The following is a 27,621-nucleotide window of genomic DNA, read 5'->3' on the forward strand; positions in this document are numbered from 1 at the left end:
ATTCGGTCCTGTTAAACTACATTTGCTAATAAGACCTCAATCTGAGAGATTTGGAGAATGTGGAGTGACTTTTTTTCTTGAATGTACATGGTGGAACGATAAGAACGTTGCCCTAAAGAAAACAACACTACAGTTTTATTTTAAAACTTTTATTAAAAAAATCAATTCAGGTAACTTGATTATGTAATAGAGCTGACATCTATTCGATGTAGCCGCCTTCAGCCTCAGTCACTGCCTCGATACCGGTCTGGAATTGGGAGCATACCTTTTCCACAAGTGCCAGCGAATAGCAGTGATCAGGCTGACTTTGGTGTTGTGGAGGTCATGTTGGTGATGTTCTGGACATATGACCAAACGAAGTAGTTCAGTGGGTTCAGATCGGGGGGGGGCAGTGAAAGAAGAGTACAAAGTTTTAGCACTCCTTCTAAAGCTGGATTTGTCACACCTGGGTTCTTCCAGCGGCCACTTGACTGCACCAGGGGATCACCACACTCTTCAGCACATTCAGGTACACTTCGAAGACATGAGGTGGCCCTCACTTTAAACCACATTAAAGGCCATGACTTTAGCCAGAAACTTTTTCATCACCCTGGGCACGTCCTTGTTATTCGTGGCAATCCAGCAATGCATTGGTAATGGTCCTATTTTCATAAGTTGTACAGTGACACATCTCTGATCTCGATCGTTAAAAAAAAAGAAAACTGGTTTTCATCCAATGTAAATGGAATCATTTTTTATAATAGTACATTTGTACACTTACGGAAAAGGCATGCTCCCAGTTCATCAATCAAAATAGCGGTCAAATTTTTTTTTGAGGTGGTTGATTAAAAAAAAAAAAAAGTCATGTCCTTGTTATTCGTGGTAATCCAGCAATGCATTTTGAGGGTGCTGGCAATGGTCCTGTTGTCATAAGTTGGATCGGTAGAGAGTATGAGTTGTACAATGGCATATCTCTGATCTCGCTTGTTAAACATTTTGTCACCTTCAGACATGACAAATGACTCTTGTCACTCTTAGGATTTGTACACAACTGTCCAACTAGTAAATCGTCTGCAAGAAAAAAAAAAGAAAAGAAAACTGGTTTTCATCAAACGAAAATCATGTCATCTTTTCTAGAGCAACAATTTTATCGTTCAACCCTGACCTGGAGAAAATTAGATATGCCTAAGGAAATTTAATCTGAATGAATAAATCTGTTAAGTCAGAGTAATCTCCCCTTTGTTTCTCAACTGCAAGTATTCCTTTTGTCTTCAATCCATTTATTAAACATTCAGTTCAGTACATTTACATCGGTGGAATTGTTTAATTATTTTATAATTGCAAATACAAATAAAAGATTAATAGAGATAGCTATATTGTGTACAGGTAGACATTTTCAGCTTTAAAATCTCGCAAGCCCCTCCCTCATATCCCATGGTGATTTTTTTTTTTTTTTTTTTTTTTTTTTTCTCCCCAAAATCTCATTTTTTTAATTATTTCAGAAAATGGTGTGTTTCTTTATGCTTCTGTTCATGGTATCTTTGAAACAATAAACAAACCTACACGGACATTAGTTTTTATTGGTAAATATTGTTCCTTCAACCTTTAGAAGACTGTCACTTAGAACCAATTGTAATCAATACCTTTATCCATTGCGCGATGGCTCCATATGTTTAATTCTAGTATGAGTTTTGAAGCTTAAAACCTAATCTTATCTCTGATTACTAGTGCCGTGACAACAGCATATTCTTTTCATTGTTTTGACTCTCAAGTGTGTATCTATTGATATCTTATCTGCTTTTATATAGACTGATGTGGTTCTCGGTTGATTAACTATGTCGGATATATACTAGAGAGTCAAAACAAAAGAATATTCTGCTGTCATAGCCCTACTGATTACTATTAGGCAATAATATCTAACACTAACATAATTAACCTTGTTGCTCACTTGTGGACGACAGACTAAGAACAATCTATCTCTCGTAGAACTGGTGCTACTAGATCAGACTTTTTGAAATGCACTGAACATTGTTTTTTTTCTTTTCCCTTTGCAAAACTCAATCATGTTCGACAAAGTTAAGACAAGTTTTTTTTCTACAAAACAATCAACCCAAACACCATGAATAAATATTTGAAGATATTAGTAATTTTTCCCAAATTACTTATACTTGTAGAACGACTATCATCCTGGTCGGATTAAACTGGCTTCCTCCTGTGCATGAACTGCATCTCGAACCATCGCAGTTTGTTTCGTTGTTCTTGAGTCAGATTGCAGGATATGACTAACCACTCCCAATTCCATCACCAGAGACGAACTACTTGTGGGGCCCAATATTATTGCCAAGTTGTCCTTAATTGTTGTTGCCCAGGTCTTCAGCCACCTACCAACACATTTGCGCCAGCCAGGCTGAGAGTAGGGAAAGAAGTATTTGTGAATGAACTCTCTCTCTGGTTGGCCAACTGCATATCCAAACCACTAGAGACGTTATGAAGAAGGACAGACAGCAGGGAACATAGGTCTAATCTTTGGTAGAGAGTAGAAACCGATACATGATCTCTATGGCAGCAATGCAAAATGATGTGAAGACAGTCATTATCAAAAACTTTCAGTTTTCACCACTCTCATAGGCCACATTTCGCAGCCATAGAGAAGGATGGTCCTCACCATCACCTGATCGATGCGTCCCTTTGTGTTCAAGCGTATTTCCTCGTCAGGACCACTGAGACTGGTTGAGATAGAAGAAAGCAGACCGTGCTGCTGCTATTCGCCACTCAATCGGCATGATAGTTAAACCAAGATAGAAAAAAGAATCCACATTATCTAGGTGAGTGAGTGGCTGCCTGGTCAATCAGCAAGGACATCACTTTTGTTTTGGAGGTATTGATGTCCATCCCTAACCTGCAAGCAACAGTCTGCACTCAGTTGTCACCTCTTTGCCATTCAATCCAAGCAGGAGGATCTCATCTGGATTCTGCATTAAATAGTCCGAAACAGGTTGATATGACATAAAAAAAAAACAACCAAACTATTTCTGTGGATTAAATATTGGAATCCAAATTCCATGTAGGTTTCTGAGTTCAATAGATAGAAAAACATGCGCCTGAAGAAGGTCGGGTTTTATTTATTTATTTACTTATTTATTTTTTTTTTTACATTTGCTGAAATGTGAATATGAGAATGGTAGTCTGAATAAAGCAAATTATCTAATAATTAAAAACAAACATAAAATTTGCATTTTTTTCTTCATGTTATTGTAATTTGTTACGTGTTTTTTTTTTTTGTTTCTTTTATATAGATTTTATATGTCAGACTTTTCTGCTTGTAATGTTAGGTTGTATAAGGTGTTAACTTCATGTTATTGTAATTTGTTAAATGTCTAAGGATGTTAATATGCAACGATTTGAAAGAAAAAATCTAATAAAACTTTGAGTTAAAATAAAGAAATATTTATTTTAACATAAATCAAAACATGTAAATAATATTTACAAGTAAATATGCTTTCTTAATACTACTGCTACTAGCTTTGAAAGTGATTATAAGGCCTATAGCGTTGATAGTAAAAGGGAGATAAAAATGACTAACTTCAAATCAAATGTTTTATGTATCGGTAAAATCTAATAGGAATATTAAAATATAGTTCTTCAATCAGTGAGAAAATATACAGAAATCTTTGCATTTACCGAAATTCCAGTTTCTTCAAATGATGCAGTGTTTGGCTTTTAAGGAGTTTCTTTCGGTTGGATTTTCATCCTAGAAACATTACAAGAGTTCTTAACACCAAGTCGGCAACAGCAAATTAACAACTAATGCGGCTGCAAGTGCAGCATTCTTATATTGGCTTTTGCGTGGAACTTTTCTTGATTGTTCCAAATTATCCTGAAAACGTTCTAAAAAGACTATTTTAATATTCTATTAATTTTTATAAGAGAATTCCAAAGTAGATCTGTTAGTGTGCTCTTCTACGGAGTGCTGAGTACCATTCAAGCTAAGATTGATTGCATTGTATCTTCTCTCTTTCAGATGATCACAGTATGCTACGGTGTCGGAAAGATGGAGATGGGATTGATGAAATCAGCTACCGAAGGTGTTTGAAGGATGAAGACAGTGATGAAAATAGTGCCGAAAGCCCGGAATTGTATGATAACGGTACGGCCTACGAAGCTGTACCTGCGTCCGAACCTAACTTGTCTTTATTACCCAAAAAAAGTGCTTTGAAAAGGACTATAGGTGTCGGGGCTGATGCGCTTCCTTCCCCAAACACTCGCTGTCACCAAATTCCTTCTGTGGGGGCAACGGCAGCCATACACAATTTGGCACAAAAAGTGGACTTTTCCGACAGACCTGTTCAGATTATTCCTCCAGTAGTGCATTCACCTTCAAACACGATTCATAGACCAAGACTCAGGGTTACCGTGTAAGTTGGATTTTCTGACTTAAAAAAAAAAATTTTTTTCTTTGCCGTCAACTTTGCATATTGTATTTATTTGCCTCCTCCTTCTCCTCTTCATGTTAGACACAAGGTCATGTGTGGATTTGATGAAAGTGTTTTCATGGGGTGAAACTGGTTTCCAACTTGGCACACCCACGTTGTCAGTCGGTGTTGTTAACCAGTGAGCCAACATCAACCCCAAATTAAAAAGATGGATATGACCAATGACAACACCGCAGTTAGTATTTATCTTCCTTTCGCCATGGGAAGATGTGACACAAGGTCGGAAGGTGGGAATTAGAAAGCAAGCATACAAAATAAATACCAGAGCAGCCTCATCGGCATTCTCTGGTAGTCTGCGAATTGAATCTGTTACCTCAACTGTTCTACATCTACTAATGTCCATTCTTTTAATATGACTATACCATCAAAGTCTACTCATCTGTAATCCTTTCTCTATACTGTTCAGATTTAATCTGCTTCTGAGGTCATTAAAATTAAGCCACCGTAGTGTTCTCATGTCGTTTCTCTCTATGCAACACACATCTTCAACTCTCACTGACCAGATTTCACGTTCATACATCACATTGCGTGCACATGCCTAGTTGATTCTTCCCTTGATGGATAATTTCAGTGCTTTGCAGGTTAGTAATGTCAGAAGTTCCAACAACTTATTCCATCCACTCCAACTTTTTGCAATCACACTAGTACCTGTTCTAGCTGTGGCTCAATTGTATCCTTATGGTAACAGAACTTCTTTGCAACACAGCATCCAGATATACTTCCCCTCACATCTGCATTCCCATCCATCGCCATTGACTTATATTTCTTTCTCAACCTACCAGTAATTCTACTGCACTTCATGTGGATCCAATGCTTACAGGTACCACAAAAATTGAATTATACCCAACACTCCACAAACTAAGCTGGGAAACTTCTCAACATTACAACTATCGATCATCACTTTAATAGCATTCACGTTTCATAACATTCCCCTAAGTCTTTAACTTAACAAAATCATCAGCATATGATTTCTAATGCATCTAAGACACAAATGAAATGAATAATTTCACACAAGATCAGTGAATCCATCGACTGGTGTTTTCTCTCTAGAGCAGTAGCTCTTGACATGTCAAAGGCATTTCATAGGGTTTGGCATAAAAGGTCTACTTCACAGCATTTCCAGCTATGGAATATCTGGAAATGTTTTCTCAACCATCAAATCTTTTCTCTTCGATAGGTTTATTTATCAAGTATTTGTCGATGGGCAGAAATCTCAAGCTCCAAGTAGCAATGCCGACGTGCTTCAATGATTCATCCTGGATCCAACTCTCGTCCTTATTTTCACTACCAAATCACATTCCAAATCACGTTCTAAGATTTGGTGCTACCAGATCAGGTTGTCTGAAGATATTGGCTTCCTGAGACGAAATGCACTTAACATTGATGCGTTTTTATTTTTCTACTTCCTTTTGCAAAACTTATGTCCTGCAAAACCAAAAACAACAACCCATCTTTTCCCCATTTTCCTTTTTCCCATTTCCCCCTTCTCTTTCTATCTCACCCCGCCACTTTCTGACTGCTTTCCTAACTTAAAATGTATCAAATATTAACACTGTAACCCTTTTCCCTTTTAAATAACTTGAAAAGGGTTGAAATGCTGTAAAACAAAGCAACTAAACGAAACTCTATAAATAAATATTTGGAGATATAAAGAACTTGAAGCATAAAAACTGTTTCCAAAATAACTGTATTCGACATTAAATAACCCGAAAAAGGGTTGATATGCCGTAAAACAAAACAACCAAACCAAACACTATAAATAAATATTTTAACATTCACTCATCAATGTGTACACTGATGATATTATCATCTATGGCAACACTTCAAAGGTCAGCAACAAAATTCTCTTTAAGTCTCTTTTGATCTTCAACACGTGTGCCAGTAGTTACTTTGAACGTATCACAAACCAAGCTTCTATCTTTTCACCACCAATGCTCTGATTCCCACAACCTCAATTGGTATTAATAACTCTCGTCTCCAAGAAGCACCCTGCTAAGACAAGTATCTGGAACTGACCTTAACTCCTGACCGTAACTGGAAGGCTTATATGAAATCATTTGCCAAGGTTGTTGGAAAAATGGTTTCGTCATTCTACTGCTTCAGAATATATTTCACTCGCACCGCAATCCTCTACCAAATCTCTACTATTATATAATTCACTTTGTGTAAGTTTCTTCCTTATAGGTTCTGAAACAGCTGAGCCTACCTTCACACAAATGTAATTCATATGTCTGACAGTGTTCTTAGATATGTTTTGTACAGAAATTCATTCGATAAGTATCGAAAATCGAAAAAATTCAATCTTAAAAATAGCTTTTCTTTCTTATAGATAAAAAGAATTTTTACAGGGGAATATTTTACGTTACACCGGCAAAGGGAGATAATAAAATTTGAGCAAATCGTTTCTTCTTATAAAAAGAGATTTATTATAATCTGGAGATATAGATTAGTGGTAGAGCATTCGACTACACATCAAATGATCCCCTGTTCAAGCCCGGGTGTACCTCACCATTTTTTAATTTTGTTCTCATTAATGAGTTCAATTTATGATAAAAGAAGTGCCCTTTAAAATCGCTGCAAATCATTTCTTTGTTTGCATATTTCAAAACTAAACATTAATCGGAAGTGACTTTTCCAGGGCATTTATCGTCAAGTTAAAATATCAACTGACTTGATATTGTAAACAAACCCAGACAGAATTTGATGAACATTATCATCATTATTATTCTTTACTGTTTTTTCTTAATTAATCCACCAGGAAACAAATTATTCCTCGTAATATAATATATTCAATAGAAGATTGATTCTATAATAATACATATGCAATCTGCATAAATTAAAATATCATGTTTAAGCGTATTGTATGACCGGGCAATGGTGGGTGTCCAGCTAGTACATTCTAAAATGGAGTACTGTTGCCACATCTGAGAAGGAGCCACTCCAAGCACTTATCCTGCCTTGACAGAGTTCAAAATCAACTTTGAAATCTGATAGGTGATTCTCTTTTCTTTTCCTTGCCACCTTTTTCCCACAAAAAAGATGTGAACCTGGTTTTTTATTTATTTTTTTTTTTTTTTTTTTTTATTTTTTATTACATTTTCACCCCAAACAAGGCAAATTGCCACTTTGGTGTAGGGGGCTACTATCAGGGGCAATAACTATTGGGATACTATGTAGGGATTTGGGCAGCAAGATGTCGGTTCACGTTACACTTGAACTTCTGCACGTCAGTACTGTTGGGGAACCAGGGACCTGGAATGGAATTCCAAAGTCTAGCGGTTCTGGTGAAGAAACTACTGGAGTATAAAGATCTTTTACATCTAGGGATCTCTACAGTGTGGGGGTGGGATTTAGCAGCCTGTCGGGTGTGTCGAGGGTGCTCACGTCGTTGGAGCACAAGTGATTGCAGTTCATCAGAGCATTCACCACTAAAATACTTGTAGAACAGGCAGAGGGATGCAACGTTTCGTCGATGGGACAGAGGCTGAAGCTTAGATGACAGTTCAGGGCCTATCAGGTTTGCGACTCTTTTGAACCTTGTCAAGGAGCGAGAGACTAGTAGCAGATGCACCAGCCCAAATGTGACAGCAATACTTCATACATAGGCGAATGGTGGCCTTATAGAGGTACAGGATACTTTCGGGTGTTAGTAGTTGTCTAGCACGGAAGATAGAGCCCACCTTTCTTGCAGCGGCCATGGCAATGCCTTCAATGTAATTGTTCCAACTCATGTTTCCTGTGAACGTTAGGCCAAGGAGTTTGAAAGATGTACTCTCAGATAAAGAGTCGTTGGCCATTGCTATAGGTGGTAGAGAGGGTTTCTTGTAATTATTGAATGAAACTAGTTTAGTCTTGGCGGCATTGAACGTGACTAACCATTTTTGTCCCCATTCCACTACAGATTGGAGGTCTTCCTCTAGTGTTTCTGCCGTTTCTTTAGAAATGTGTTCATTCGTCTTCCTGTTGTGCCTGCCATAGAGTGTAGTGTCATCAGCATATATACCCATCTCAGAGGCAATGTTTCTGGTCTATTGTTATTTTTATACCACGTGCTTATCTGAGCGGCAATCTATGGTCCCCTCCTCCCTTGCCAAACTTTCACGAAAAGTACTTGTCTAGCTACAACCATTATAAAAAATTTCCCCTTCCCTATACCCCACTCCCTATCTGTGCCTAAATCTAAATGCAAGATCCATTAACAAAGCTTTTTTCTCCAGGATTGCCCTGCTTTCCAGTCGACTACAACATAATTGTTTTCAATGTAAAATTCTTGTTGAGCCGTTCCCTTAAAAAGGCAATTTTTACCCAATTTCCATCACCATATACTCATTAAGCTTCATCCATGAGTGATCTCTGGGTCTTGATAAGTGGCGATTCTCTTATAAATGAAAATAGAATGCTATGTGTATACTCTCTTTACATAAATGAAACCCCAAAAAATCTTAACATGTGTATCTACAACCATAAAAAAAAAGACCTGAGAAATAACTCTAGTAATTTGTGTAAAAATTTGACCACAACTTATTAGAACAAAAATGTGTTGAAAGTGCACTTAACGTTGAAATTTACTTTTCTTTTTTTTTTTTTTTTTTTCCTAATGGATAATTCATCTAGTTTTTTAAAGTTAAACAGAGTAATCTCCCCTTCGTTCCTCAAAAGCAGTTTGTTTTCAGCTCGTTCATTAAAGTCGCTTCAGTATATTTACATTTTTAGAGTTGTTTGATTATCATATTTTCTTGCATATTTGGAGGGAGGGGGCATATTATGTACAAGTACACATTTTCAGCTTAAAAACCCTCACAAGTGACCAGTTTCTCTTATTAATGAACAACTTACAACAAAAATTATTTTCCAGCGATGCTTATGAAAATTGCTTTAACTTTTTCTAGTAATTTTTTCCTGCTCTTTTTTTTTTTTTTTTTTTCATAAGCTCTATCCTTCCATCCTATTCAAGACCCTTTTATCCTCTCTCTTATGATTTCTTTCATTTTCTTTTCCTAACATACAATTTAATGGCCATATTATTTTCTTGCACTTTTTCCCTTTTGCATAGTGTTCCCGCTATCATCTCTTTTTTTTTTTCTTCTTCTTCTTCTTCTTCTTCTTCTTCTTCTTCTTCTTCTAGAGATTTTATTTTTAAGTTTTTCATTTTTTTTTTTTTCATTTTTTTTTTTTTTTTTTTTTTTTTTTAGCTTCCACCTTGAAATTTAAACTCTGACCATTCGATATTGATTAATAAATATTTCCCAAAATTTAATTTTCTTTGGAATATACTAAAGGATTCTTAGGGAGAACAGAAACGTATCCTTGTCATCATCATTTAATGTGTTTTACATGCTGACATGTGTTAGTCTGCTTTTAGAAGATTGACTTTCAAACTAACCTATCTCTTCTGGCCAGGTCTTTATTTATCCCTCTTACTTTAAAATACATTCTTATCACTTCCTCTCATGTTTTCTTTGACCTTTTCTGGCCAACCAACTGTTCTCCATCTAATAACCAATCACTTTTATCCATTTTTTTCTCAATGTGACTAAACTAACAGTCTTCTGTACTGGACACATTTTTCTGTACTGTTTAGATTGACTCTTCCCCTACGGTTATCAAATCTGAGGTTGGCTTTAAGACTCACATTACATATCATAGCATTTGCATATCATTTCTATCGTCATCCTTCACTGATTAAATTTTAATTCACTTCCACACTATGCTGAGCATAAGATTATTAATACGAAAATGTCCAATGTTTTCAAGAAATAAAAACAATATCGCATTTTCTGTGCATGTAGTTTTGTTCTTTGTTTCTAATGTATCATTATATTCTAGGCGACGTTAAGTTATCTCTACAATAAATGGAATCTTTGGAATCTTCTTTTAAACGAATATCTTTTTCTTTTTTTTAATTAGTATCACCACATTTATCTCCCTTGTGTCTTTTTAGCTTTTAGAAAGACAATCTTAAAAATCTTTTAGAAAGACAATCTTAAAAATCTTTTAGGAAGACAATCTTAAAAATCTTTTAGAAAGACAATCTTAAAAATCTTTTAGGAAGACAATCTTAAAAATCTTTTAGAAAGACAATCTTAAAAATCTTTTAGAAAGACAATCTTAAAAATCTTTTAGAAAGACAATCTTAAAAATCTTTTAGAAAGACAATCTTAAAAATCTTTTAGGAAGACAATCTTAAAAATCTTTTATTAGGAAGACAATCTTAAAAATCTTTTATTAGGAAGACAATCTTAAAAATCTTTTAGGAAGACAATCTTAAAAATCTTTTAGGAAGACAATCTTAAAAATCTTTTAGGAAGACAATCTTAAAAATCTTTTAGGAAGACAATCTTAAAAATCTTTTAGAAAGACAATCTTAAAAATCTTTTATTAGGAAGACAATCTTAAAAATCTTTTAGAAAGACAATCTTAAAAATCTTTTAGGAAGACAATCTTAAAAATCTTTTAGGAAGACAATCTTAAAAATCTTTTAGGAAGACAATCTTAAAAATCTTTTAGAAAGACAATCTTAAAAATCTTTTAGAAAGACAATCTTAAAAATCTTTTAGGAAGACAATCTTAAAAATCTTTTAGGAAGACAATCTTAAAAATCTTTTAGGAAGACAATCTTAAAAATCTTTTAGAAAGAATCTTAAAAATCTTTTAGGAAGACAATCTTAAAAATCTTTTAGGAAGACAATCTTAAAAATCTTTTAGGAAGACAATCTTAAAAATCTTTTAGGAAGACAATCTTAAAAATCTTTTAGAAAGACAATCTTAAAAATCTTTTAGGAAGACAATCTTAAAAATCTTTTAGGAAGACAATCTTAAAAATCTTTTAGAAAGACAATCTTAAAAATCCAGATGATTATATACATACTCGTTAATAGGATTCAACTGTTTTAAAATGTTTATAATTTAAGTAGATAATCACCATTGCCTGCGAGTCTATTTACTTCATTTTTGTTTTATTCTTATATATTAATATAAACAAATGTATATGGCTGCAACACTAGACATGCTAATGTTTCAAACAAATGGTCAGCTAAAACCAGAAGTTCTCACCAGCCAACTTAATAAATGGTTTGTTTCCGCAGAAGAAATCAGTCACATTTTCATTTGAGGACTGCTTTCTTTGAAAGCCACCATTTATTAAGTTACCTGACAATGACTTGTGGTTTTAACTGACCATTTGTCTGAAACATTTGCATGACCAGTGTCGCCATCATGTAAATTTGTTTATATTAATAAAAATATATCTGGCTCTTCTTTTATTGAGCACTCTTAATAACCTCGTTAAATTCATTAGTTATTACTCTTGAACATGTTTAACCTGAGATATATATATATGTGTGTGTGCCCTGTTTTTTATTAATTTTTTATTCCATAATATTTTTGTAGGTTATTGAAAATTTAATTTGTATGGTTTTGTTATTAAATTATTAATTGAATTAAAGTAAAAACTGTAACTAATTTTGTTAGGGTAATGTAGTTTTAATCTCTATAAAATTATTGGGTGTAAAAAAAAACAAAAAAAAACTTCCAAATTTTTTTATACATGAAGATTTGCTAAGAATGTTAAAACCAGAAATTACTATTCGGCAGTGTAAATTCTTCCAAATTCCAAAGGGTCATAACATTAATTTTCATTTTTTAAATATTAACAGAAGATTGAAATGTCTTAATTTTTTTCAATATAAAAAATAGCATTTTTTTTTTTTTTTTTTTTTTTTTTTTACTTTATTTTACTCTATTGCATTTTGCTTTATTCAAATTATTTTCATTCTTAGGACGACTGTTCTCATCTTGAGTGTTATTTTTATAATATTTCAGTCGATATAAACTCCAACCTTCTTCAGCTTTATAATGTCAAACTCGTGAATATTTCTGTAAGACTTGTGACTCTGCATAGAATATTGAACAGAACTCTTTATTTAATAATCCACGGAGGTAGCATGTTCTCATCCCATCAGTCATGAAATCCTAAGTAATTCATTATTGTATTTTGACTTTTTTCCTCACACTGAGGATCAAACTTTCCACCTCCAAAAGAGTGCCATTTACAGCTGAATTTTACCAAATACCTTATCCATTATGTCACGGATCCTTGTGAAAGAGGGTCAAAGGTTACATCAGCAAAAATAGCGCTCAAGATGAAAACAATAGTCAGAATTATCTGACTATTTTAAATCAAGCTCCATCTCAAAAAAACATGAACAAAATGCATTTTTTTATTTCAATAAATAATAAATTATGAGTAAATAAAAAAATGTAAGTCTCATAGGGGTGAGAAATACGCACACAGACGGAATCTGGTTGAATCCACTGTGAAAAATTTCCCCCACTCTATATCTGTGCCTAAATCAAAATGCAGATTCCATGAACAAAGCTTCTTTCTTAGAACTGCATGCCTGTGGAACTCTGTTCCGTCTGCCTGCTTCCCACTGGACTACAACTTGGATGTCTTCAAGTCCAATGTTAACAAATTCCTAATGAACCGCCCCCTTAAGTAAACACTTCATCAAATCTCCACACTAACGTAATGTACTTGCAATACCCCTTATCCCTGAGTGGCTTCTGGGCCTTGATAAGTGGTGATCACTGTGTTAAAAAAAAAAAAAAAACAATTTTATTAATATAATGGCTTGGATTTAAGTATAAAATGAAACGGTCAAGCACCATGGTTCAATTGTGCTTTAAGCAAAAACATTCATTTCGAATGCACTCCTATCATATCAGAGAACCTACTGTTGATTTTATATGTCAGGCCTTTCTGCTTGCGTGGTAATAAAACTTCTTAAATGCACTTGTGATGTTAAGTTGTATTAACTGTTAACTTCGGTCAAAATCGCCTGTTCCTTATTTCATCAAACTTTTTCAATTATTGATACTTATCGAAGATATTCTGATACAAAACCTAGCTAAGAACACTGCCAGACACATAAAGTACCTTCATGTGAAATTTCATAAAAATTGGCCCTGCCATTTTTAAGTCCATAGGAAATAAACTCCTACATACACAAAGTTTCCTTTTATGCAAAAGATTGCAAAAGATAATGTATTTTCTTATGAATTTATATTTTGATCTATTGCATTATTACTCGTATATTTTTTTTATAGTTCTGATAACGATAGTGATAAAGAAAACCTTCCCGGGACAGATGGCTATTATCCTGACTACGATAATTTACCTGGGGAAGATGATAGTGATGACCATGACGATGATTCTTCCTCTGACGATGGAGAGATACATTACATGGAAAAAAGTAAGTAGTTTTTATGTTGTATACAACACAGTTTTTTCTTTACTTATTTAACATTAGCTGTGCTACCCGGTGTTGCCTAGGCCATATAGGAAAAAAAATAATAAAATGAAGTTGTGTGTGACTACACTTGCGACATGATTTTTTTTTTTTTAAACTTTTTTTAATGTGCAATAATTTATATCTGTTTTAAAAAAAACATCCACTGATGTCGCCTCCACTACTACGAATCCAGAATAGAGGCATGCAAGTGAGAAAAAAGTTTTAGACGGTTACGATTTAAAAAAAAATAAAAAAAAATAAAAATATTTGTGATGTTGGAATCTTTAAATCCACCCTCAGCTAAATTAGCCGGCGATAAAAAAAAAAGATTTTCTTTAATTATTTGTTTTGATCCAAGTAAATAATACAAAGTAAAAAAAAAAAAACAATTTTCTTTAATTATTTGTTTTGATCCAAGTAAATAATACAAAGTAAAAAAAAAAAAAAAAATGCATAAAAAATCGTTTACCCTTGTTTAAATGCAAAAGCTTACTGAAATAAATGTTTAAAAAAAATTTTTTTTTTAATTTAAAAAAAAACAAAACACTTAACATATCCGAAAGATGAAATAGTTTTCACATATGCAAAAGCTGAAATCATTTAGAAAGAGGCAATTTTACATGAACCTCCACTCCCTCCATCAGATTCTGCTGTCATTAAGTTAGTAAAAATGAATATTTTGTTCTAAATTTCACATATAATGCGTCCGAGTTCCTGTCCTTTAAGACAGTACTAGAATCATTCTTATCTTATTTGGATTTCAAAAGCTTTAGCGAGACATACATACATACATACATATTAACAGGCATCTCTTTTATATAATAGACTAGCATGGATACCCGCCATCGCCCAGGTAAGCACGAAGTTCGGTTTGGACACATCTGCTATACTAAGGATATTGAGCACTTTCATCGATACCCCCACAACAATTTAAAAAAATAAAATAACAGATAAAAAAAACGAAGATGTAATCCTTAAAGAAGAAGTATGTGACAATCTCTCCACCAGATATTTCAGCAAAAGGGATATGAAAAGCAGCTATTCACCAGATATTGAACACTTTTTGTTGCCTGTGTGCTGCCCCGCCCCAAATATTAAATGAATGAAAAAATAACAGGAAGTGTTGGTGCAACTGTTAATAAAAAAAAAAAAAATGATCTGTGGCAGCTCAAACATAAAATGCGAAAGAGGGGAAGAAGGCAAAATCTTACAGGCAAACGCATTTGCCCGCATGTTCACAAGTGCTTATAACGTCATGACGTTGCAGAATAACGTTTTTAAACATAGTTTTAGTTTAATACGTGTGCGTGACTTGCAAAAACAGCAATGCAAAAAAATGACTGCTATCGTTTTTCATGGCCAATGCTTGACTGAGCTTCACTACAAAATCATTCACAACAAATACTCCTCTAGCTACAACAACTACTATAACAACTGCTTGTTTTCAAGTCTAATGTAAACAAGTTCTTGTTAAGCCGTCTTCCTAAATAATCAAACTCTACCCAATTTCCACCATTATTGATCATCACGATGTTGTTTCACTGTCTACCTCGTTAACACTTATCCTTGAGTTGTTTTTTGGCTTTGATAAGTGACTAGCGAGGGGTACCTGGCGTTGCCCAGGTGTTTGTAGGTGTGTGTGAAAAAAAACAGGTGCCCGTGAAAAAAAAAAGCCTTGACGACGCGCAGTTGGAAAATAGTAAAGTGTGAAAAAAAAAACAGGTGCGCGTTTTTGATTGACGTGACGGCGATAGCTATTCAGCAGTTAGCATTTTGTGCGGGACAGTTTTTAATGAGGTAAATAAATCGGTTTGTCTGTTTTTAAAAACCCACTCCCTCGTCTCGAAATGAAAGCTACCGTCTGATATGACGAAGTCGACATTGAACAAACGTTACTTAGCTCTCTAGAGACTACTGGCTATGGGCCTGTGATTAGAGTCGAGTTTCGCTTTTTGTTTATACCGAAAACCGAATGTAACGCGTGCCGATGCAGGAAATGTGGAATAATTAACGTTTGAAAGTCAATAAAATTAAATAGACAAGCGAGCTCCGTGGTTAAGTGTGAGATATTACAATTTATGGGTGATATAAAAAGTTTTAAGAAGTTGTGAAGTGAGCGAGCGCTTCTCTGAAAGAAGCCTTTTGTGGACATCGAGGAAAAGCGTACATACATACATACATTTTTGCTTTTATATTTATAGATGATCCCCCCCCATACACACAAATGCACCTAGAAAAAAAAGAAAAAACATATTTACAATTTTTCACCGTTTGTCTGCATTTACAGAATTTTCTTAATAATTTTTAACCAAGGCATTTAATACTGCAGGTTGCTTCATGGCATGAAAATTTAGAAACAAAACTAACTGATAATTAAGATGTCTGATCAAAAAATGTCGTACACACAGGTATTTTAATTTATCTGTGAACACATCCTTATATACAAGACCACATTTAATTTTATGAATTTTCTAAATATAGTCGATTTAATTTCCTTAAAGAAATAATCTCAAAAAATTAAATATTGGAGGTTGTGTCTATATCATACTCCTCTAAAAATTCTTTTAAAATACCCCTAGGAAACTGAAATTTTGGAAAGATTTATTAATTAATGCCTAATACCTAATTAATAAAATCTGGATTTTTACAAAGCGCTTCCATGCTCTCTTTGCCTCTAACTAGAGTAAACTAAATATAGCACACATTACCCACTCTTGTACCCAGCAGCTATGCTCCAAAATACATAATGATAAATTACTTAGTTTAGAAGTTCATCCTATGGATAGGAATATATAAACCTGTACACATATATATTTATATTAATATATATTTATGTGGAAACATGTTTATTCAATTATATTTCAACTTTTATTTATACCAATCCTTTAACTTATGGGGCTCAATGTAACTACAGAGCATATACAATTTTTTTTTTTTTTTTTTTTTTTTTTTTTAATTCAATTTTCACCCCAAACAAGGCACAGTGCCACTTTGAAGCAGGGGGCTACTATTAGGGACTTAATTAGCGGGGTCATTATGAAGGGAGATGAGTAGAAAGATGTTTGTTAACATTACACTTGAACTTCTGCATATCATTGCAGTTGGGAAAGCAGAATCCCGGAAGGGAGTTCCAAAGACTCGCAGTTCTGGGGAAGAAACTATTGGAATAAAAGGCTTTCTTGCACCTAGGGATCTCTACTGTAAAGGGATGAGACTTAGTAGCTTGTCGGGTTTGTCGGGGGTAGTTACGTCGGGGAGGTACAAGTGTTTGCAGTTCGTCAGAGCATTCACCATTAAAGTATTTGTAGAACAGGCAGAGGGATGCAACATCTCGTCGATGGGATAGAGGCTGAAGCCTAGATGACACTTCAGGACCTATCAGGTTGGCGACTCTCTTTTGAACCCTGTCCAGGAGCGAGAGACAAGCAGCAGATGCACCAGCCCAGATGTGACAACAGTACTCCATACATGGGCGAATTGTTGCCTTATAGAGGTATAGGATACTGTCAGGCATAAGTAGTTTTCTATCACGGTAGAGGGAGCCAACCTTCCTTGCAGCAGCCTTGGCAATGCTCTCAATGTATCTATTCCAGTTCATATTCCCTGTAAACGTTGGGCCGAGGAGTTTAAAAGAAGTACTTTCAGGCAATGTTTTCTTGGCCATTGCTATTGGTGGCAGAGAAGGTTTCTTGTAGTTATTGAAGGAAACGAGCTTAGTCTTAGCAGCATTGAATGTGACCAACCATTTTTGTCCCCATTCCACTACGGATTGGAGGTCATCCTCTAGAGTTTCTGCCATTTCCTTGGATATGTGTTCATTTGTTTTCCCTTCATATCTGTTATAGAGAGTGGTGTCATCGGCAAATATACCCATCTCTGAAACAATTTGATCAGGGAGGTCATTTATGAATATCAGGAATAATAGAGGTCCAAGGATAGACCCTTGAGGTACTCCCGCATTTATGTCATATTGTTTGGATGTACGACCGTCGAGGACAACTTTGATTTTTCTATTACTTAAGAAGGATTTAATTACATTATGAATTCTTCCAGTGATTCCATATGATCTAATTTTCCTTAGAAGACCATCGTGCCATACCCTGTCAAAAGCCTTAGATATATCAAGGGCCACCGCTCTACCCTCCCCTGTTTTATCCAATGAACGGTATATACGTTCAGAGACTACAATTATGATATCTGCTGTTGAACGGGCTTGCCTGAATCCATATTGTCAGTCAGGAGTTTAGCAGCTGTTAGGTGCTGGACTAGGGCTTGATTAACTAAGGACTCAAATATTTTGGCGAAAAGCGGGAGAAGGCTAATGGGGCGATAATTTAGTGGGTCAGTTCAAAACAAAAGTGTATATTCCAAATTTCAAGATGTTGACTATCTTACCGTTTATTCCTTTTAAATACAGCATAATCGCATTGACACAAGGATTCTTGTTAGATCATCAAAGTTAAGTAACATTGAGCCTGGTCACTACCAGATGGGTAACCAATTTGGGAATACCAGGCACTGTACGTAGGCGGACGTTGACACCTCCCTGCTAGAGTTGCAAAAACCTAACGTTGTCATCTCCCCTATCAGATATACATTTGACTGCTTGTGAATTTGATACTCCCATGGAATTTATTCCTTTAGAGGAAGCCGGTTAAACTTGCATAAGATTAGTGCTGTTTCCATTTTTTTTTTTTATTCCTTTAAGTAAGTTGGCATGCACAATTCTTGATAGCACCTGTTTTGTAGCGCAAAATAATTCATGTAATTATGGTGTAATTATTGAATTTATTTTTCCCTTAACTCAATTTTAAAAGAAAATAAAGGTATATGGGCATGATTACAAAATCTGAAAATTGGGGGAGAAGTTGATATTTCCTTTTCATTTTTTTATGCCATCTTTCTTCTGATGAGTTAACGGCAAAATAAATTCAACAGTTGACATAATAATTGCACGAATGATTTTGCACTACAAAACAGGTGCTGTCAGGAATTGTTCATTTACTTCAAAAAAAAAAAAAAAATGAACGGTAAGATGGTCAACTTCTTGAAATTTGGAATATAAACATTTGTCATTTATTTGTTATCTATATAAATATATTAATATAAATATATTGAGTTTTAAAAAATATTCTTAAATAAAGGTGGTTCTTGTCTAGAATTTCGCCTTATTAAAAAAAAAAAAAAAAAAATTTCAAACTCTGTATGATATACATACTCATGACAACAAAAATGTCATATTCCAAAAGTTATGTATATTGATTAGTTTTATTGTTAACTGAGAAAATCATAGTTTAAGAAGTAAGCAAAAAGGGACTGTCTTGTGTTGCCATCTTAAAGAAACAAGGACAGGTAACTCTACAATAATTTAAACTTATAAGATCAGCCTTGTAATGCTTATGATTGATTTCCCATTAATAGCTTAAAATCGTTTAAAAATGATTTTTTTAATAAAAGTAAAACTACTTTACGTGATTTTTGGAAGATAACATTTTCATTTCACCCATCATAAAGTATTTTCTGTATTTTTGTTTTTAATCTAGAAGGAACTGTGCAACCACCTTAAAATTTTGTTGTGACTCTGATTTCTTAAAAATGGTGTTTCTTCAGATTCTTTAGGTGCAAAAGTGGCTCGCCATGATAGCCTGGCACGATTTTTGAATAATCGTCCATCGCGGAGGGAACTTGTAGAGAAAAATATAATTCCTACGAAATCGGAGAAAGAGAAGCAAGAAGACAGAGAAGCAATTGGTACAAAACTGACAAGGTATGTCAAGCCATTTTTCTTTTTTTTTTTTCTTTTTTCTTTTTTACTATGCATCCAGATTTTTTTTTTGATTTTAAAACACACACTTTTTAAAATGAAAAAAAAAAAAACTTTTAAAAAAAAGATGATCAAAAGAAAAATAAATTTGATTCTCTCTTTCTTTTGCTCTTTTTCTTCCTCCTGTGGCATGATGATGTGGTACATGGGTCGGAAAATGCGATTTGAAGTGCCAGCACCCTAAAAGAAAAGCATTCTAATCTGTAAATAAAAATGCCTGGGTAGCCCCGTCAATATTCTCCAGTTGGGGTGCCTCAAGTGATAAGCGATAAACTAATTTCTTCTCAAAGTGAGAATGCAAAGCTTGTTGGGGTAGACCTGCTTGAGTGAACAAGACCAGAGTCCTACCTCAGTTAAAAGGGAAAAGCCATTGCAACACTAGGGCAGGTCGATTTTGGAACCCCGGTGAGGCAATGGTGATGATAGTTGGAGTTTGACATAGAAAAGACCTACACAAAATATTTTTTTCAAAAGCATTATCTATGCTTGAGGAAATTACTTTAAAAATTGAAGCTATTAAGTTTTTTCGGTGAATTGCCAAGAACGTCCCGTCATAAAAACAAACCGTACTGTTAAAAAAAATGGAATCATTATTTATAAAATTTTAAACTACATTTTTAAATAAAATGAGTGAGGATAATGAATTAATAAAATAAATATTAAGTGTAAACGCAAAATTATATTTTTTTAAATAAGTTCGCTTTTTCATTTCAGGAACTTTTTAGGGATGGAAACATTTTAGATTTCACCGGCGCAAACACGCTCGTTATTGATATTGAAAATTAACGTTTTTTTTATTATTTAATTTGAAAACATTACGATTTAGGCTTAATTATTTTGTAAGGAAAAACGAAAAAGATTTGTTCAAAATATATATTATTATATTTCAAGTGTCTGCAGTGAATTTAAACATATTTGTTTTATCTTTTCGAATTTGTTTTTCGATTAGGTTGGTGCAAAAATAATGACATATTTTTAACGTTTAAACGGACGTCAAAAATAATGACATATTTTTGACATTTAAACGAATGTCAAAAATAATGACATATTTTTGACATTTAAACGAACGTCAAAAATAATGACATATTTTTGACATTTAAACGAACGTCAAAAACATTATTTTTGCACCAACCTAATATTTCACATCAAATTCTATTTGAAATTTTTATTAAAATATGGTAATACTCCAGTTTTATCTTTAAAAAAAATAGTCTATGCAATTTTATTCTACACATTCTTTACGAAACATAACCACGTAAATCTTCAAGATTTTCTACTTAATAAAAAAATACTTTGCAGAAAATTAGTGTCAAATTTTTATTTCTTTTATTTTCAGGGAGTAATTGTTTTTAAGCAGTATTTTTCTTCTAAAATTATAGTTTTAAAATCAGATAACACACAAAGATTAATATAAATAAATAAGGAAACTGCTTTTAAGGTTTTCCTTATTTGTGCTAAAATAACTTTATTATTTAGAAAACTATTCATAATATAGGGAAGATAGGAGGTTGTGTTGTAACTATTCTGTACTTTCACCTAAACATTTAATGAACAAAAATTTCATAAAAATTAAATTAACTTTAAAATAATATTAAAAATAGCATGGCAATATAGATGCACAAGGACTGGTTTTTCAAACTCTGAACACTCATTTAAAATGGCACAGCAAGAATGAATCTCTTTATGAGTAAATTCATGTTATCCAAGGAGGAGCTAAAGTCTGCTAAAAATGTCTAAGCTAAACACTACTATGCCTCTGATTTGGTTTTGTCCTCTCTCTTCAATACATCTAATGCAACTCTACAAAGTTTTTCATTATTTCTTATAACTAGCACTTATTTTTTTACGTATGAAACTGGAAGATAGCTTAAACAGTTTCCTTCAGTTATAATCCATTTATTTATTTTACTTTTCAGATTAAAATGTAAGTAAAAGCACAACGTTCAGTTTTAACCCATGGTTCATAAAATTTGCTGGTCCACCTTGTCATTTGGATGAAACAGCAACTTCCACTTCACAAGTCATCCAGTTTAGTTATTTCCTCGAAAACAGTTATCCCCACTTAAAAAATAGTGGGATTTCTATGTTAATTGCTAAGGAAATGATTAGTATTTGGCAAGTCGTTAATCCACAATTGCCCTTGTTAGGGGAACGTTATATAGGCAGAATGTCAATATATTTTGCTATAAGAGGGCCAAACAGATTGACAGGAAATCTCTTGCAGCAATCAAAGTGAAAAAAATGAAGGAACTGCAAGACAGATTGTTTGATATATTTTCTTGTAGCTGTAAACTTCCTGACTTGAGATGTGATGAATTTGCAGTGAAGTGCAAGTCAGGAAATTGTCGAAAAGGCACATTGTCTGCACTTGTCCTCCTAACAAGTAGATAAAATTAATTCTATAGATTCACCTGCAATTATGTTCTTTTTTGTGGAAAATAAAATAATATATTGGTATTTTTTGCAATTTTCAGGTTCCACTAGAAGAACTGTCATTTAGAGCAATTTTTAAATTAATTGATGGAACAAGAAAAAGCCTAACAACATTTACTGGTCCTTTGGGGGAAACTTTGTATCAATAATTATCAAGATTAGTCTCAAGTAGAATTCTAAAAAATTAGTGTCCCTCCCGATCATCATTATCTGACAGCAGAAGAAACAAATAATTTAAGTGTGAAGACCAGAGTCTGCTTTTTGAGAGTATGCTGTTGGTATTTCTCGAGAAATTAAACTAAGATATGCAGCTTAGAAAATTGGGCTCTTGAATCAAGCAAGATGGCTAACATAAGTCACAAGGTTAATGTGTTTATGGACCAGAGGTGTCTATCCTCAAACACTATGATAAATTAAACATTCTGGTCAAATTTATCATCCAAATGTATACAGTTAGTTGGTTTGAGATGAAAACCGACAATAATTTTTTTAACCAACAACAGTATATTTTAATTCAGAGAACAAAACAGTTAACTGAAATCCAAACTACTGTTTTAAATAGTTCCAAATATAGTGCCTTTGCACTACTTCCGGAAAATATAATATTGATGATAAACTCAGATGAATTGGATGTGAGAGAAGAGGGCATTCAAACAATTTTGTCCATTAGGTAAATAAATATTTATCCATTAAATTTTTTTAGTTTTCTCAATTTACCCAAACAATAATAATTCATATTTCATCACAAAAATATTAAAAAAATAAGTGTTTTCAAATAATTTTTTTTTGTTTTTTTTTTAATGAAAAAGATTACTGCTATCAATTATGCAGCCAAACTGGTCAAGTTTGATTGATTTTTCTAAAAAAGTTGTATATGGGCAGGAAGCAAGACATAGATACATTATTATAAAGTCATCGTGCCAGCAAATTAGACCTTCATTTTTCTTGAAAAGACATTATACAGAACAATTTAGTTCTATTATAAGAGTTTATATTATTGTGTTTAATAAAAAAACTAAAATACATGGTTTTGTAACTTGTATCAAGTTACAGAATTACAATATTGTGTAATACATCTCCACATATCTTTTTAGATTGTGAAATTTAAAAGACTTTGTTGCTAATTAGCTTGTTTTTACAATTTTTGCTTAATTAATGCAGTAAAAGTTGAGATATTTTGCTAGGTGTGATTCATAATTAAAATTATAATTCATGTATTTATTTATCTTTCAATGTATTTCATATAAATATATCAATTTTAATTGGATTTTTTTTATAAAAATAGTGAAATTTCAAAGTCAGTGTTGTGTAAAATGCTATGAAAATAAAGGATTTCTCAGCATTTTTCTACACGATTTTTAAAATTAAATGCTCAATTTTCTGTTCAAGATGGAAATCTAATTTTTGGTATATGTGCTTGTCACATCAAATTCCAACTATCATCACCAGCGCCATGTTGATTTTCTGAAAAAAGTTGCAAATCAACCTGCCCTATTGCAACAATGGTTGAGATTGCAATGGCTTTGTGGTCGATGGAAAATCCCTGCTCTCTCTCTCTCTCTCTCTCTCTCTCTCTCTCTCTCCCACACACTTTTTTACTCTCTCTTTTTTCATTTTTTCTCTCTCTATTCTTTTTTCTCTCTTTCCTCTTCTTTACTCTCTTCTTTTTTACTCTCTCTCTCTCTTCTTTTTTACTCTCTCTCTCTCTTCTTTTTTACTCTCTCTCTCTCTTCTTTTTTACTCTCTCTCTCTCTTCTTTTTTACTCTCTCTCTCTCTTCTTTTTTACTCTCTCTCTCTCTCTCTCCTTTTTTACTCTCTCTCTCCTTTTTTTACTCTCTCTCGCTTCTATTTTTACTCTCTCTCGCTTCTATTTTTACTCTCTCGCTTCTATTTTTACTCTCTCTCTCTTTTTTACTCACTCTTTTACACTATCTCTCTTTTACACTCTCTCTTTTCTCTCTCTTTCTCTTTTCTCTCTCTTTTCTTCTGTCTCTCTCTCTCTTTTCCTCTGTCTCTCTCTCTTTTCCTCTGTCTCTCTCTCTTTTCCTCTGTCTCTCTCTCTTTTCCTCTGTCTCTCTCTCTCTCTTTTCCTCTGTCTCTCTCTCTCTTTTCCTCTGTCTCTCTCTCTCTTTTCCTCTGTCTCTCTCTTTTACTCCGTCTCTCTCTTTTACTCTCTCCTTTTTTACTCTCTTTCTCCTTTGTTTTTACTCTCTTTCTCTCCTCTCTTTTACTCTTTTCTTTTTTATTTAATTACATCATTCCACTCCTCTCATTATTCACTCTTCATGTTATTTGCCTTTCCTTGCACTACTCAAAATATTCACGTCCACATAAAATGTAACAAATAAAACGACGTTATAAAACATCCAATACATAGATTGGCATAACATTTCACAAACGATATGTTCCACTGGTAATTGATGTCAATTACAATTTACTCATATGAAATTTTCAAGCCAAGATGAAAACTATTAGTTCCACCAGAAAACTAAAAACTATCTGACCTTCATCTGGATGGACGTAAATTTTTCAAATAAGTTATTGTACAGTCATGCTTTAGTTTGAAATAACATTTTCATCATTAAATGTGCAGATTAATCTTAAGAAGTTTTATTATATCTATAATATTTATCTTTTCCATCTCGATTCTTTTTTTGGTCTGATGAGGTGTTATCCTTGAATTGAGATTCCACTGAAACATGTATGCACATATGTAGCTAATAATGTTTGTATAACAAACAATCTATATACCAGCTCTGTCTTGAGCACTCTTTAATAATCATGCGAGTTTAATTGGATTTACATTTAGCAAAACCAATCGATACAACCATTGCTTGCTTGCATGCATATATATATATATATATATATATCCTATTTTAGAAATGTTTCATAATGAGTCTTTGTAATCAACTTCAATTCATCTACCTCATCAATGGATTTTCAAACATTGCGTTAAATACAAAAAATAACGATGAACTCATTTTACACTTTCTTGTGATGAAACTTATCAATGGATTATGCGTGATAAACAGTTATATTTCAATCGTATTATATACTTATTTACATTAATCCCGTCATAAATCAGCCTAACACTTATCTTTTTATAAAGTTGTTTTAGGTTTGTTTTGTACTTTTTTGTTTTGTTTTTTACTTTGCTCTTTATGGGAGACAGAATTAGATGCAAGATTCGTTTTCATTGTGGAAAATCCAGCTATTAAATGTAGTCTGCGAAAAGATAAACTTCATAGTCTCATTTGAACCCATCCTCCAAAAGGAGGATGGGTTCATTAACAGATTCTAAACTCATACGTGAACATTTATTCTATTCTTATAATTCTAATCCATAACACAATTTTTTTAATTGTATTTTAATCTGTTTTTTTTTAAATCTAATTAAATGCTTTCATCCCATACTAGAAAGTCACATTCCCGACCTATCTCCCTGATCGATAGGATCAGCAAGCCTCATTTTTAGACCTATTTGTGACCAGTTTCTGAGGATTGTGTAACAAATGCCCTTAGCCCACTTGGAAATGCTGACCATATTGTGATAATGGTAGAAATCTCCCTAAATTCTCCACCCCAAGTTGAAAAGTGATTACTCAAAATGACAAGGTACTATAAGAAGGCTGACTGGGAAGCCGTAAGGGATCAATCATATCAGAGATGCTCGATGGTGTATTATATTTTCTCTTCCTGCAAAACAGTGTGCAAATGAGGCTAATGAATGATTCAGAGAAGCAGTTGAAGCGCACATCCCCACACAGAAGTTCTTTAGCAAACCTCCTTCCCCACAATTGTTCATCTCTGATTGTGCAGCTGCCATTGCTCAAAGGCAGCATGTATTCCACTGATTTAGCAGGCTTAAGTCCAATACAAAAAGACAAAAGTTTAAAGAAATAATTGTAAGAGAGAAGTAGCTGCAGCCAAGAGCAGGTATTTAGAAAACATATTGAGTCGCAAAAATTAGAGACTCACGATTTCTGGAAATTTTATAACAGCATAGTAAATAATATCAACCCCCCCCCTCCATACACACACACACACACTATCCAACAACTTGGAGATTGTCTGCACAGCAACCAAAAAGGCAAATCTGCTTGCCTGGCGGTTTGCCTCAAACTCCACTTTAGACTGAACTAACAAACACCTCCCAAATTTCCCTTTACAGACTAAAGCCACACTCAATCATCTGAAAAACATCTCTTCACTTGCTCGCGATGCCATAAAAACCTAGATACCTCAAAAGCATGTAGGCCTGATCTAATCCCTTCTATGCTCCTAAAAAAAATGTTCCGCTAAACTTACTTGTGGTGTAAATGAAGAAACAAGAACGACCAACCGCGTTTTTGTGTGGCGTACCTCGTGTTCATAATGAAGAAGAAAGAAACAAAAATGGCTGCCCTGTTTCTTTATATGCCTACAGGGTGAACACGAGGTATGCAAATGAGATGCTCCTGATTGGAGATAAAAGAGGAGTGATTTGGGGAAGGAAGGCATTCTGAAGTTAGATTGCGAGCTGAGAAGTATTTGTAGAAGAGAAAAGTCGGATTCGGGGAGAGAAAAGCTAAAGTTGCAGAAGTTTGTTTTGGAGTGGAGAGAAGACGCGTCAAGTGGTAACCAAAAAGTGAAAGTTCGGACAGCAGTGTCATGCAGGCGACATTACTCTGGTACTCTCCAAACTCTCTAACAAATGCCTTACTGAATCTTGCTTTCCAGACAGCTGGAAAATTGTTTCTATTGTACCAGTTTTTAAAAATTCTGACAAGAGAACTGACCCACTAACTTATCGCCCCATTAGCCTCCTCCCTCTCTTTGCTAAAATCTTTGAGTCCTTAATCAATCAAACATAATAAAATTCTTTCTGACCGAAAATATAGATTTAGGCAGCCTGTTCTATTGCAGATATCCTAACTCTAATGAATACATATCTATAGAAATGACTAAGACTCTAGAGAAAGACCTCTAATCTTTAGTTGAATGGGTCCGAAACTGGATGGTAATATTCAATGCCACCACTGATTGCCATGGCTAATGATACACTACCTGAACGTACTTCCCTCAAACTCCTAGGCTTAACATTCACAGACAACATGAATTGGAACAAATACATAGCTTCACATGCCTCTTGACAGTGGCTTAGTCCACAATACATTGTAGCCTGCATTGCACTGTAGAGAACCTACTTTTGATTTTATATCATTTTTTATATATAAAATGACTTGAATTAAAGTTTGAAATGCAAAAGTAAAGTATCATGCTTCAATTCTAAATAAAGACATTCATTTCGAACGCGCCTCTGTCATATCAAAGAACCTATTGTTGCTTTTATATGTCGAGCCTTTCAGCTTCTGTGGTAATGAAACTTCTAAAATGCACTTGCTATGTTAGGCTGTATAAGGTGTTAACTTTGGTCAAAATCGCCTGTTCCTTCTTTCATCGGATTTTTTTGATTATCAATACTTATTGAAAACATTCTGACACAAAACCTATCTAAGAACACTGCCATGCACATAAAGTACCTTAGTGTGAAATATCATAAAAATTGGCTCGGATGTTTTCAAGTTCATAGAGAACGAACTCACATGCACAAAGTTT

At 33.8% G+C, this 27,621-nt stretch overlaps 1 protein-coding gene across 29 annotated transcripts in view; it reads left to right on the forward strand.

Moving 5' to 3' along the window:
• The window catches only part of LOC145261268 (phosphatase and actin regulator 2-like), an 858,751-nt gene that overhangs the window by 750,146 nt on the left and 80,984 nt on the right, over window positions 1-27,621 (forward strand). For all 29 annotated transcript variants that reach the window (XM_080119715.1, XM_080119712.1, XM_080119716.1 and 26 more), the window contains 3 exons: window positions 4,001-4,394; window positions 13,581-13,726; window positions 19,376-19,532. In XM_080119715.1, coding sequence (XP_079975841.1) covers window positions 4,001-4,394; window positions 13,581-13,726; window positions 19,376-19,532 — 697 coding nt within the window. The remainder of the gene's footprint in view (window positions 1-4,000; window positions 4,395-13,580; window positions 13,727-19,375; window positions 19,533-27,621) is intronic.

This window comes from Euprymna scolopes, chromosome 37 (assembly GCF_053919585.1).
Source record: "Euprymna scolopes isolate OS-2025 chromosome 37, ASM5391958v1, whole genome shotgun sequence".
NCBI lineage: Eukaryota > Metazoa > Mollusca > Cephalopoda > Sepiida > Sepiolidae > Euprymna > Euprymna scolopes.